The sequence below is a fragment of the Pholis gunnellus genome (assembly GCF_910591455.1).
Source record: "Pholis gunnellus genome assembly, chromosome: 21".
Lineage (NCBI taxonomy): Eukaryota > Metazoa > Chordata > Actinopteri > Perciformes > Pholidae > Pholis > Pholis gunnellus.
In genome coordinates this window covers 16645905-16661158 of record NC_136548.1, presented here as the reverse complement: position 1 = coordinate 16661158, position 15254 = coordinate 16645905, and the positions used below count along the sequence as shown (strand labels likewise).

General features: G+C 40.4%; 1 protein-coding gene across 1 annotated transcript; it reads right to left on the bottom strand.

Moving 5' to 3' along the window:
• Positions 1–270: 270 nt before the first annotated feature.
• On the bottom strand, positions 271–4559 carry tectb (tectorin beta; the record flags this gene model as incomplete). Its single annotated transcript, XM_079183131.1, has 10 exons — positions 271–344; positions 672–704; positions 972–1050; positions 1933–2095; positions 2203–2286; positions 2375–2478; positions 2654–2756; positions 2832–2983; positions 3407–3597; positions 4493–4559. 10 exons carry the CDS (start codon positions 4557–4559, stop codon positions 271–273), a joined length of 1050 nt encoding a protein of 349 aa, XP_079039257.1.
• Between the last annotated feature and the right edge of the window lie 10695 nt (positions 4560–15254).

Here is a 15254-nt window from a genome sequence, read left to right as displayed (position 1 = left end):
AGTGTTGGATTCAATGAAAATCATTTTGTATCCATTACAATTGATCATTGGCTCTATTGTTACACATTCACAATTTGTTCTGGGTGGTATTATTGGAAGATATTAAATATTAAAGTGTGTGTTAATTGTGTTGCTGTCATGTTGAGACTCTGAGTTTTATTTCTGGATTAAATAAAGATTATCCAAAGCGTCAATAAATGTCCTAATTACATATAATATCTGTGAGAAAAGTATAAAATCGATTGAGTGTGGGGTGACATGAAGTTTTTACTACATTCTTGATTCATTCACTAAATCACAACATGTGTTTACGAGCACGACCAGCAGCATGAAGAGTGACGTTCCTGTGGTGGAAAAAGGAAAAGAAAAACACAGATCGGATCAAATGTCGATAAAAGAAAAGCAACAGGATTATCTGAGCCGTAGCTTTCATTTGTTTCTTTCCCAATTTAGAAATCTAATGATTTTAGACGAACAAATAAAAAGATCAAGTGTTTTCCCACCAGAGTTTGACTCCTGGAAGTGAAGTAAAGGCTTAAAACAGCATTAATTTCATAAAAATATCCAGTGATTGACTGAATAAATGAAATATCGGTATTTTGTTAATCCTGCCACGGCTCTGAACATCAGACACTTCAATCGCAGTTATCAGTGCATCTCATTTTGTTTACCTGTCATGTGTCCATTATTGGAGGAATCAATACCTGTCCAGAGATAAAGACGTCATAATACAAAATAAAAGCTGATACAGTAAAGACAAATAACAACAAACTAAAACAAAATGTTTGAATTCAACAGCCAGCTATTGGAGGCTTTTAATTTGAAAGAGGGGGAATAACAAAGCTTCCTTCAAAACTTCTCATGTATCATCTGATGCATGTTCGGCGTTTTATGATTTATTAAAGCACGTCTGCAGAGGATGTTTAATATTGTGAGACGTTCAAAACCCGTCAGCATTTATAAAACTGTACCTTTAATGTGAAACTCAGCAGTGAGGATCCCCCCACTCGGTTCTACCTCTGATGTCAGACTTCTGAACGAGCAGGGGCCCTGAAGGAAAGAGACACGGAGGAACCATCAGCCTGTTTTTGTCAAATAAAACTAAAGAATAACGATCAATGAAAATATTTTCTGTCATTTCCAGCTCCGACCTCTGATGTCCGAGGTTAATAGAACGCAGCATAACACAACAATACACCACTATGAGTAAAAGCCCTGCATTCAAAATTCTACTTAAAGCTGCAGTCGGTAAAATAATTCCTCAAACGGTCACTTGAGACAGATAATCTGTGAAAGAAATCAGGTGATGTAGGTGCACATTCTTATACCAATATAGGGGTTGGGTCCCTCCAAAGGGTCACAAGATAAATCAGAGGGGTCGTGAGATGATTAATGGGAGAGAAAAGAATAACAAATACATACAAAGCTACAAAAATCTATATTCATTCTCAGGATCTTTACTTTTGTTGTAAAATATTACGTAATTGTACTTTTTTTTTAAGCTTAACAATTTAAATTGTGGACGGGAAATCACTTTCTAAAAACTCATAAGACAAAAACGTTGGGGACCGCTGGTTTAACTTTTGACGATTAACTTGGTTTTAAAGGTTATCATCTGTTTTTTTATGGAAAACATTAAGCAAGTTGCAGCTAATATTGTCATAGATTGTGTCTCATTTGTACGTTGCTGTGGACAAAAGCGTCGGAGTAAAAAGTACAATATTTTCCTCTGAAATCGCTAAAAGTATTAAGTAACAGAAAATGGAAATACTCAAGTAAAGTACCTTAAACTTGTTCTTGATTAAATGTGCTTCTCTGTAGAAACTGGTCGTAACAACACATACTGTACGTTGTATTTATAAAGGGCAGAAGTTGGATTGATGAATAAAGTGTCACAGTGCTTTAGCGTTTGGTATTAAAGTTTGTACTCACTGGCAGACAGTTGAGTCTCTCTCCGTCACAGACCTGGACCTCACAGTGAAGCCAGACAGTTGAAACCTTCTCCAGCCGCCGGAAGCGGAAAGAGTTGAACTTGAACGTGGAGCGGCTGTCTTTGGCGTTCTCAAAAATAGTCACAGTCTTGTCGGAGGCGCAGCTGTTGGAAGACAAAGACTTGTTTCACCTCCAGTAAAGTTATCCGATCAAAGCAGAGTGAAGTATTAGTAAGTAAAAAAACGATGCCTCTGTTGTTTTACTTTGTACCTGTTAATGATGAGACTCCACCTCTTCTTGTCTGTGGAGTAAGGAGTAGGAGTGGCCCAGCAGTTGTTTATTACAACTTTAAACCTGAGAGGTGATAACGAAAAGGCGGGTTATAAATCGAGCGGCATACGAACATAATCTTTAAGCGTTTAAGGAAAATGTGGTGATAAACCTGTTACTTAGTCCTTTTGCCTCGATGCCGATGAAAACTTCAGAGCCGATCTCAGAAGTGTCGATCACATACGGGGAGTCCTTGGCGTTCAGGAACTTTGAATTCTACAAAATGCATTTAAACTTTTATATTTCTTCATCTGACTGACAAGCTTTTAATTACTACAAATAACTTCTACCATTGTTTTTCTAGACAGCTATTCTGCACAGGATTCATTGAACAACACTAAACAAACATTAAACATGTTGCCTCCATTGGAGACACTGAGCGGCTACTCACCATGAACACATTCATAGACAACTGTGATCTAAAAGTGCCTAAACTCCCGTTGTTGACATAAACTGTAGCCACTCTGGAAAAAGCAGAGGGTTTAGTAAAAACGCTGCAAGTCATTGGGTGAGAATGCACTCATCTTCCACGCGGTAGGTCGCCTCGTGTCTCGCGCCGGTGTGCTTACCTTTGGCTGAACACGGCGTTGTTGAGCAGGTACGCTGCTCGGTACACGCAGCTGAAGGTGTAGTTCACCGGCTGGTTTCTGACCGTGAGCGACGTGTCGTTGGACACGATGGAGTTGGAGAAGACGTACTTCGGGTCTTTGCCGGCCACGTACTGTCAGAAGGAATATGAATAAAATGAGACTTTTGCTTTCCGTAATTGTTTAATTGATTTGATCTGAGACAGAAACTTGAGTGCATTGAAATGGCTGAATGTCCCAAATTAACTCTAGTAGCATTTATATCCACATAGTTTTGGGGTTTGGAGATATCGAACGTGTGATAAATTTTCCTCGGAATTGTTTTAGTTTCTTGTAATTGTCATTTTTCTCCTTTTGTCTTTTCTTTCTTTTTGTAAACTACTTGTTCCTGCATTTTGATGAGCTTATCTTGAATTACCTCAACCTGAGAAAGGGGACATTGTTTCTGGTTTTTAAAATCTACTAAATTAAATTTGAGTGGCAGATATAATTGAAAACAAATAAATCAAAACCTCCTCCTCTCCACGGCTGCATACTGTGGTTAACGCATCCCTCACCTCAGACTGGGTTCCGCAGTACGAGTGGTTTTTGGGCGTCAGGTCTGGGATGCTGAAGCGGTAGAAGCCTGGGCTGTGGATTCCAGAGTAACAGACTCCGCCCAGCGACAGCTGCTCGATCTCCCAGCCGTAAGGACACTCTGGGACGTTGGCAATGATGGCGTTGGGGAAACATGACACCATAACGTAGTCTGAAATAATAAGGCACAATCAGAGAGAGAAACCTTCTTCACTCGAAACACTTCTACAGTGATGCTTGTTTTGGATTATGGAGACATTTTGTAGCTCCTGGACGCTGTTTATCTCTTCACACTAACATGTATTACTGGAGATAATTATAATACTCATCAATGTGAGCTGTATGTTAAGGTTGGGTGGCTTTTTCTCTGTGTAAGGTGTGATAGACACAAGGTTTCATTGATTTATAAGGCTCTTCATGTTTTCTATTTACGCCCTTACATTGCTGTGTTGTTGTCTTTTAATGGGCTCATGTTGAAGACGCTCTAATCATTGGATTTTTTGCAGGTGCCGGCTGTTTTTACTGAGCTTGGAAAACCAGAATCTTTCTCACTGTGCACCTGAAACATGGAAGAGCATGCAGAACAATAACGCTTACATTTATTTGCCTTAAATTATAATTCCTTTGCTGATTATTAAGTTTATTATTTGTGTTTCTTGGCGCCCTAATTGTTTATCATTTAATTACTCGGCTATATTTTAAAAGGAGGTCAATGTATTTCAGAGTTAAAATAAAGGTTGAATGAACATTTCGCCTGAAACGCACTTAATACTATATGTTGAGTGCTTTATTTAGTTAATGTTTTCTGTTTCTCCGTATTGTAATTGTACTCAGTGTACTCTTTACATACACATTCACTGCATGTTATTCCGTTCAGTTTTCTGCCTTTTTTCCATTTAAAAGCTTTCTTGTGATTTTTTCTTCTGATACTAATAGAAGGTCTACGGACAGACGGTGCCGTACTCTAACGTCCTCAAAGAGAAATTTGTGATTTGTGGATATTTTGTGAGGGTAACATGACACAAACACATAAGTACCAACTGATCCGTGTGCCACAGTGGAGTTACCTGCTTTTTGGGGCGAGCATGTCCATGCAACAGGCAAAAACATTAATAAGGCACCGACAGAAGCCATACTGTGACGCTGCAGAGAGATCAAAGACGTTAGCAATGAGAGAATACTCAACATATAAAGATATAAATCTGTCATTAGTTAAAGAAAAGACTCACCTGTAGAGGAAAGAAAGCACTTTTAAATGGTTTGATGTCAGAGGATCTTCATGGCTCTTCAACACGCTACCAGCACGAGTGACTCTGTAAACTAACATCTTGACAGCTTGAGGAGGCATTTTATAGGCTAATCATCTTCCCTCCCTCCCCCCTTTTCTCCCCCGTCTCCACTTCTCCCCCATGGCAGGTTTAAGAGCTCTATTGTGTCTCTGCGCACAAAAAGCTCTCTGTGCTGCTCGGACATTCACTTCCAAATGACCAGCGTCTCACGGGTTTACCGCTCAGAAAGGAGCTCAAAGTCACCTTTTCCAGAGACTGGAAATTCGTCAATTTTATCCAGTTATTACCAAACAGTTGTAGGAGGACGATTAATGTATTCCATATTTACCTGGCATCATCATTGTGGCAGAGGAAGAAAACTTCACAAACTGTAAGCTCAACATCACAGCTCACATTGTGTAACAAGACTATAGCTAAAGACTGTTCCAGTAGATTTGTAGCCTCTTTTCAATCCTTGTTTCATTCCCACAGTGTCAAAATACTGAAGGAACTGATATATGGACATAATGTGTAAGATGCGGAGGCATCTAGTGGTGAGGTTGCAGATTGCAACTAACTGAAACTGCCGTGTGCCAAGCGTGTAGAGAACTACGGTGGCCGACGCAAAAACACCAAAAAAAACGAGAAACACGGCTGACACCACGTGGAGGACCCGCTCCTTTAGATATAAACAGCTCAGTCGAAGGTAAAGAAAGTACGAAAACGAATCAGATTTTCAGGTGATTACACACTAAGGACACTTAATAATATTATATTCCACGTCTGGCAAATATCTCCTCTAAATGCTACACACTGTTCCTTTAAAGCAGAAGTTTGACCTTTTGGGGAATAACGTTATTCAGTTCCTTGTGGAGAGTTAAATTGATACCGCGCTCATCTCTGTACTTTAAATATGAAGCTACAGCTGGTTAGCTTAGCAAAAGACAGGGGGACATAGCTAGCCTTATAAGATCACTGCTTAACAGATTATATGTTATTTGTTTAAAACGAGAAAAAAAAAAAAAAAAAGTGTAAAGATTTTGCCATTTTATGGTTTATTTCTTGGCATTTTTTACACTTCAGTTTCCGAACGATCTTAACAACGAGACATTTTGTGTTTATTACTGAGCTTTAAAGGGCCTGGTAGGTGGATTTTGTTACTTTTTTTGTCTTACATTTGATAAAGTCATAGACGTTTTCTGAGGACAGGACTCGAGGTAGACGGAGAACCAGACGGGCACTGTTCCTTCTTTTTTTACCTCTTGGCCGAAGAGGAAGAAACGAAACAGAATACCATTTAAGAAGCTAATTAGTGCAAACAGACGTGCATGGGTACCTTGAAAAAGTGATGGCAGCTCAGATAAGAGCGGGCATTCACCGGTAACTAGTGTTCTGGAGATGATAAGCCTGTGTTCTGCAGCATTCAGTAATATAAGGTTTCTCTCAGTCTCATGCGATTAGATATCGTCTTTGTCTCGCCAGCCTTTCGTATGTGTGTGAAACGTGTGTTCTCGTTGGCCTGTTTACATCATTTTTATTGGTTAATATCATGCTGCCTGAAGCCTTTTAAACTGACAGTTTTCACGTGTTCGAAATCAACGTTTTTAAAGAGAATAAAATGGTCAACGCTCAAAAGGGAAGGAAAAGCTAGATTATGCCTCCAACGCACCAATACATCCAGAAATCTCAGTTTTTAACATGCACTTCCATTCAAACAGCGCCTTCGCAAGGACTCAATGATGAGAGCTGTAAAACGATAGCAAAGACGTGAGACACTAACGTCCTTCACGGAACAATTCAAGTCACCCAGCAATTGAAGGGGGCAAACTGCAGACGATTAGCATTTGAATGGAGCGACGGGGGAATTTGTGAAGGAAGATACCGATCTGAGAAAACGGGTCAGGAGACAGCTAGCGTTACAACATCTGGTGATGGAGCCGCAAGACTCCACCGTGTTATGCAACAACCAAGAACCGTGCTCAGTGTGTCCGCTTTGAGCTTTAAAATCTTTTGAGTGTGAACCATTAACTTACATCTAAACCTGAAAGGTGTCTGTCAATGGTTTGTTGTTGCTTCTTCATTCAAAACATGCAGCAAAGTATCCGAACTTCTTATACCTCTATTTTTAATTGTAATTAAGTTAAGTTCTTAAAAATAAGGAACTTAATTCTCCTGATATTATTACTTTTTTCTTAGAATCATGACTTTTTCTCAAAATTATTCAAATTTATTTTCAAAATCTAATTTTTGGGCTCAGTCGGTTGACAAACTGACCTTTTTCTTATCTGCTATGTGTATAATTTAACAGACACGTTTGTCACATGATCTCCTTATATATGTTCACCACAAGAGAGCAGCAAAACATTTTCTTCTACTATTTCTATTATCTGTACTTATTATTGATGAGGAGTGATTTTTAGCAGCTTTAAAATGAAGTTAATTACACAAATCGTTGGTTTTGGAAAATGATTATTTTTATTCTATAAATTGAAAGGGAGCACACATTTATAGATATAATCAAAGATCACTAAACGCATGAGGAAGACACTGTATGACGTTGTTGAGCTACATACAGTAGTGCTTTTGTCAAAATGTACAAAACGAAATAATAAAAAACAAAATACATCCTTGCTGTGAGACTCTAATAATAACATGTAGCATTTACAACATATTTGAAAATAAGTACAAATTATACAATCATATACAACATATGTACAGAATAAATAGTTTGTGTGGAGGCTGGCATCAAGATTTGGGCACTTGGCAGCTCCAACTTGTTCGTTCTGGCTGGTAAATAAAATCTCTCCTGAAAGACAAACAAACTGAGGTCAGAACATGTGTAGACGGCGTTATTATAAAACAATGTTACAGAAGGTTTGAGGAGTTATTTAAAGTGTAGTTTGATGAAACAGGAGAATGACCACAGCACCAAGGTCCTCTGATAATCCCTCATCATATCAGGTTCATTAGCATAAATGTGTATCCAAATAAATCACCACAGTTCTATATATAGCGGGGATGTGATACATGTGCCAATACCCGTCAAATAAAATGTTGGAATGTCACTGCCGATTAAAATTCACAAAAAAAATGTTTCTCCAAGGATTTAATAGCGTCTTGTTTTCTTTGGGCTTTCTGAGCTGTTCCTGGAGTCTTTTTACCGACGTCCCTAATTTGTTTTAATGCGTTCCAGCTGTGAGTAGCTCCTCGCTTGCCTTTGTGCAACGCACTGTGGGACAACAGTGCACATCAAGAGCAGACTCACACAAAGATAAAGGCTTTTTAAGTGTGCATATAAATACATATATAAGTATATTGTGGTCTATTTGATACACAGACAGGACGGGCAGGGTAAAGAGAGAGGGGACGACATGCAGCAAAGGGTCCCGGGCCGGACACGGACCACCTTGTTAGCCACTTGGACGCCACACCTGGTGGTATTTTGAATACATCATTTTTAAATGAAAGCTTGACTTAAGCTTGACTTACTCTCTCCGGTGTGATGCACCGTTTTCCCGACACAGTAGCCCCTCATCACACGGACAGATCTGGTTGATGCTGAATGCCAGGCCACCATCGGGAACGTAGCAGCTCTCGCGGCGGATCAGACGCCTCTTGCACACCTGCTCACCGTGGTGCCGCGCGCAGCACATGGATGCCCCGCAGTCCCTGTCCACCTTACATCTGGCACCTGGATGGAGAAAAATAACGGTTATTTATTAAGGGTCCAGTTGTATTGAAACTCCAAACTGACAAACGCACACGCTAGACGAACAGGGTTTGAATGTGCACCTCTTACCCTCTTGCCCGTTGGGGATGCTGCGGTGGCACTTTCCAAACATGCAGCAGAGTCCGCGGACACACTGAGCGTCCCTCCGACAGTAGTGGCCCTCCCCTCGCAGAGGGACGCACAGACCGAAGTGTCGATCACAGGAGAAGCCCCGTCCACAGGCCCTGTCATGGTCGCACACAGCCTGGGGAGAAAAAAAACAGGTTGGAGATGTTAAAGACTTTCATTGAAACTTGAAAAAAAATCAAGAACATGAACTATGTAAAGACTAAAGTCTTGTGCAAAAGCATTAACAGCATGTTTTTGCATATAAGGAGCAAGAAGCGGCACTGATTCTACTTTTCCGCTGAGCTTATAAAACACACAGAAGTGCTTTTTAACGGTATGATTACAAAAGAAGCCGTATAACCGCGCACAGTATCCGGTATCTTACCATGGTTACTTTGGATGCAGGGGCGCCTTCTCTGAGTGCCTTGGCTCCTTCTTTGGGAGGGCTGTGAGGCAAGTTGAGCATCCAGGCCCATATACGAGCTTCAGTCAAGTAGAAGCAGAGACAAAGGCAGAGCATCCAGAGATTGACGAACATTTCCGCCAAACAATTGATGAAAAAAAAAATACAAAAATAAGAGCGAGAGAGACTGACAAGGACTCCACACCAAATAAAAATCCAAAGCTTAAAGTCCCAGTAAACGTGTGGAGGATCAGGGGTTCATGCAGCGACAGTGGCTGCCTCCTCTTCCAGTGTGACTTTATAGGTCACCAAGTCTTACTCCCCCTCTGCTGCCGGGCTGTTTGTCCAAGCAACAGGGTAGGAGGAGACAATTAGTGGTTAATGGATTAACTAAATTGCCTGCAGCCAGAAAATAGTGGCGAAATGACCAGTCGTGGGAGAAAAGGGAGAGAGGGGGAGTGGAGGGGGGGTGGATGGACGTGACGGGCTGACAGCAGCTTCACACAATGGAGCCAAGAAGAGCACCTCTGTGTGGTTATCTCTGCCAGACAAACAAACGAGGAGGACAAAGGCAGACAAATGCGCGACATGTTCCACTGCTTACTGAGTGACAGGTAAAGCCACTGTGGCCCCCCCACCCCGCCCCAAAAAACACTGGGCAAACACTCGTGGCCCCCGACCTCCACTGCCCCGCTGGCCCCTACCCTATCCCACTTCAGACCCCACGCTGAGAGCAATTTGCAGAAGTGCACCCTGCAGACGACCCCATGATCTCATTAAATGTAATTACCATCAGCCATTAGTTCTGGGGGGGAGAGAGGGGGGAGTGAGTGGAGGGGAGACAAAGTCGCTTGAGGGAAACAAACAAGATTCATTTTTGCACATTTTGTTTTCTTTTTACTCGTCAAAAAGGGATAAAAATAATGTTCCTGGTGATTTCTGCACATCTTGAAAATAAAGGAGAACATTAAGAACGTACCGTTCCAGTGAAATGCTTCAGACGTATCATCATGGAGTAAAAGTTGTTTCTCTCGACGTGCAAACAGCGTGTTCGTCTTCCACTCACGATTTGTTTCTTTTAGACTGTGAATGAACTTCTTCCTGTCTGAAATCCATCTGCTATACAGATCTTTCTCACAACAAGTGGGTGTAATTCATGACATCCTTCACAGCTGTGCTTTCTACCTGAAAAGAGTGAAGTACCCGAGAGAAGAATGAAAATAAATCAGCACCGCCGCTGGCCGGTTTGAGTTCGAAGGATTATAAGACACAAAGACGCAGCATAGAGGTTTATAATACTATGAGAAAGACGATGAGAAACGGGCTAATGTTGGTCTGAACACCACCTGTCCTAAATCTGCCTTTTCTCTGCTGTCCTGTCTTAACAGCATCTTCTTACTGCTGAGATATTTTGGTCGTGTGACAGATTTTCATCCTCATTTCTCACATTTTCCCGCCACAAAAATGATTCAGCTTTAGTTAAAACGACATCTTTTAATTAGCTCATCTTCATCAACCGTTTCCAAATCATCTCCTCTACCAGAACAGAATGATCTTCTAGCAGATCAGGACTCCTTTTGAGCTCTATCAGCAGAAATAGGACATATCAAATGTTTTTACTCTGGACGGCTAAAAGAATGACCAAATATGAGAATAAATGTCCAGCTCGGACCGATTACCAACTCTGAGACACTCAATAAAGACAGGCACAGGTCTGTGAGTCTGTTTTAAGTATTTAGAAAATAAAACTGTTTCAGCTTTTCCCCCCAAGCGCTACTATGCGATGTAAAATTATTATGTATTTATTGATTCATGCAGGTACTTAAATAATACACAACGTGTTGGACAAAAAGTTCCAGAACACACTTCAGTGGGAGTTTGGATAAACCAGACAAAAAAAAATCTACCAGATGGCATGAAGCTGAAAACATCTGTAGAAAACATCAGCCTAGAAATCAATACCGATGCTTTCATTGACCGTGAGCGATGACAAGAAGTCTGTTCAAAACCCATTCGGCACAAACATTAAGTGCGAGAACCCGATTACTGAACCTGAATTGAGAAGAACCAACAGAGTTAAAGAGTCAATGAAACGATTGTTTTTCTATTTTGGTGACCGTAAAGCCAATTGACAACAATTGGCAATAAATTAGAGGGTTCCGCTTCAGTAAAAGTCTACTCCTCTCCCCAACAACTGCTACTGACCTGCCGTTGAGCAAGGCAGAAATCACACATTACACCGTCTCTGTATTACAGAATACAAAGCCAAACACATCTATAATTGGACGAAACGTACGATGTATAATTAAAAGGTAATGTTATAACTTTATATGATATACTGTATTGTTTGTATTGTAGTTTGTGGGTTGTACACCTTTGATATTGTTATTTTGGTTAAGCAATTTGGAAAAACTGTTTTGAAAAGCTCTTTCTTTGCTTGCAAAAATTAGATTAAAACTTAATTAACTAAATCAAGCTACTTTTAAAAATCATCTGCACATTTTAATGAAATAGAAGCATTTAATAACTTGACGAAATGAAACAAAAACCTGAGTGAACTGTACACAAATAGCATCTCTAGTGGCCATAATGTTCCGTCTCAGAGCTCCAGAAGCTTCCGTCTCGTTCAGGTGGGACCACAAGCCTGCAGGCCACCAGTAGACCCAGTACCTCGCTCAGCGGTCTTTATCAAGTAGCGGTGATCACACTGGAGGTGTTCACTCGCTTTGGGAAAAGTCAGAGGTGACGAGTAGACTGTAGAATGTAGAAGGACTGCATTGTCAGTAATCATAACTTCTGTGTTTGACTTGTACTTAGCATTAGCATTCATTGTTTCATTAGCATTCAGTATTCTGGCTCAGACCTACAGTAGATGCCTGGATAATTGCAAGTCAATTTACACCACAGATTGGTTACGTAGATACCGCAGAGTCTGCACTTATCTCAGCTCCAGGTAGTTAAGTCCTTATCAGAACAAGCTAACACAGACTAATGACGTAATTGGTGGTCAATCAGTAGACACAATAGCGGCAACTGCAGGGTCAATTAGCAATATGTAAATACGTTTTGGATTGTGAACGACGGTTCATGTGTGTTGAGCTCTTAGTGGTGCTGTAAGGGATGTATAAATATAATCGTTTAAAAATATTGGGGGGGAAAATGTATTTATGTCAACTTCATCGTGTCCGAGTCACAGATAGTTTCAATGTTTGCAGATTAATCGCCAGTCAGACTGAAAATACTTTGCAACTTTTCCTGTGTTTTGTAACTTATGAGGAGAAAATGTAAATAAATTCACTTATAAATAAATTCACTTACCCAACTAAACAGGCGTTTTGGATCTTTCCTGAGTGTCTTGCAGCACAAGAATTACAACTCCCACTCCCTCTCCTTATCGCGCTCCTCCAAACACGTATTCTTGTTCTACGGTCGTACTTACAGAAAGGTATCCCTTGTGTTATTTACCCAATGCCAAAAGCAGATAACTGTCTCCAAAAACTCCTTAACATGCCCCCCCAGAGTGAATGACTCTGCTAATGACGTTCGTAATGAATGCCACAATCAACATTGCCGTGGCTCTTGCAATTAGAGGCTAACAAAAACAACGGGCAGGGTGATGTTTGTCCATTGTAATGGACCTCGACCCCCCCCCACCGGGAGCTCTGAATGGTGGAGGGCATGAGGAGTCTGCCTTCCCACCGCAAAAGAAGACATGTTCAGTGCAGGACTGGATGGACGAATGGCAATCAGTGAGAGCGTATTCAGAGTACGAGAGAACAATGAGGTCAATGTTTTGTTTCTTCAAGATTCAAAATTTCAGTATTACTCGAGGTTGTGCCACTTGGAAGAAAACGAAAAGAAAATCATGTATTTATAAACTTGTATCTTACAGAAAACTGGATTACGGGTCTTGGTTACTTTATTCTTATTGACGGTGATGAAGGAGTTAAGCTCCCATACTCGTCTTAAAAGTGAGTTATCTTTACTGTTGGTGAGACGGATGTTAACTCAGGTAAAGTTATTGATGTGTTCAACGTCAGGTTCTTTGCTGCTTCATGAAAACAATATGGTAAAACAGTTTTAAGGAAGAAAACAGTGGATAAAAGTAAAGGGATGACTTACAACAAAGGTCTTGAATCTGATGTATTCTAAATTGGACGAGTACACTGTGTGCCAGCCACAAACATTCACCGGCAACCCACCGTACACGTAATGGCTTTGTCAGTTCCCAATAGTGCCAGTGGGCCTGCCTCGCTGATTCCTAACCAACCCCACATCTGACCTTTATTAGAATTTAACAGTAATCCTTTAAAGACGCATTTTGACATAGGAGAAAAATGAATGGCAATAAAATGTGTTCATTATTTTGGGTCCATAGACAACATAATATACTTACCTCATCATTACTTACAACCGCAAATGAACCCAACCTGTCGTCAGATGTTTGAGCCGCGTTTATGGTGAGGTTTAAATAATGTTCCCGAAAAAGCTGTTTTCAATTGGAACAAGACAGGAGAGTGAGTCTCCCTCTGTAATGGGAAACAGACCTCTGTCTTCTTCGTGCCAGGTTTAAAAAAGAAATAGAATAAATAAGGGACGGATGAGAAACTGGAGCAAGGGTCACTGGTGGCCAATAATCACAAATCAGGTCATTCCTCGTTATTAGGATGTTTAATTCACTTTTAAACAAAGAAAACAACCCGTCAAGAATACAGGATCTGAGAGGAGAACATCACGGTCTGTGTGGGACTGAGAAACACTCCGGTACTTTTATCTGTCCTGGAATTAGTATTCTCTCTATTTCTGATGCCGATTGACTTCATGTTTACAGTCCGAAGAATTACATCCCAAGATGAACCAGCGATGCAAACTTGGGTTATCAGCTATGTCTTGCTTCTGTTGTTGTTGTTGTCAAAAATGTCTTTATAGGGGACATGTTCTAACGAGTGACACATTAAAATAGTCTTAAACTGGTTTTAGTTTCGTCCTGCCAACAATAAAAGGAGAAATCTTGTCCAGTTTTATCACTGCAAAGACTTATTTCAGCCGGTCGTTGCACAACGTCAGCTACTATTTCGTCAACATCTGCTTCCCCGTGAGAACAAGGTGGTGTATTGCTTCCCTCTGGTTTCCTCGAAGTGAGTGACGAGACAAATATCGCTGTGTGAGCATGTTTAAGATTAGAGTGAAGATGCAACACAATTACAAAATCGTTAAAGATTTTTAAATTCGGTGAGCCCTCGTGACTCGTATGGAGGAATCAGCGTTTGCTACTGTGTGTTTCTCTGCTCATTTGTTCGGGTTTTCCTTTAATATGTTTCTTAATATGTGTCTTGCGAATCTTGCAGGGGATGCCGAAAAAAAACAAATGCAAACTAGTCTGTAAAAGCAGGGAGGCGGGAGGAGTCCGGTCATTTGGAACAACTTTATCAGACTCATAAAAACTGTCTCGCTTGCTAAAAACGTAGGGAAACGAATATTAGGAGGCGTCACAAGACGGAACACATTCTGCCCACTGGCTTGCTTGTATGTGTTGGATTGTTTAACAGATCCAATTGATCACAAATGAACTCATTCATCATATTTGTCAAGACTGCAGCTTTGTTTTTTTCACCATGACGGTAAACACCTTTGGCCCCACAACAACCAGAGCATCAGGAGCTGACGTTATATTCCTTTTACATTTGATTTATTGCATTAAACTGACTTTAAGATTTGTTTTTGTTGTTGATTAAAAAGGCAGTTTTCTTCACTCAGATTCACGATACAGAAAAGAAATACTTGAATCAACATGTTTTGTCTGCTTCTGAACAGATTCCCGCAGATGTCGGTCATCTGCATCTACATCTCTACATTGCTGGGCGGTGTTTGACGTTGCGTTTCTCTTATTCTTTGCTGTAGATGTTCTTTAAATCCGTCCCGCGTCTGGTTCTTAATAAAGAGGCTTCATACTTACCGATGAGCAGCGACGGAAGACAATCACTGTCACAGTTGCAACACATTTACTCCTGATGTCCCAGGTTCCTGAAAAACATGTCAATTCATCAATTTATTTAATGTATTTATACATATAAACGCATGTAAAAAGACAGTGAGAATCAAACACTTTAAACTAAAATGGCTGACCTATAAGATATCAATAATCTTGAACCATCAATCAGGTAAACTCCAATTCATGTAAGTTGTGTGAACAACAACAACTTATATAAATAAATGTTTTTTTACATTTAAAATGACTCTCTATAATAAGCTTGTGTAAAAGAAAATCAAATGAACACACAATTTTGCATTAATCCACGTAATGTTTCTTCAGACAAACA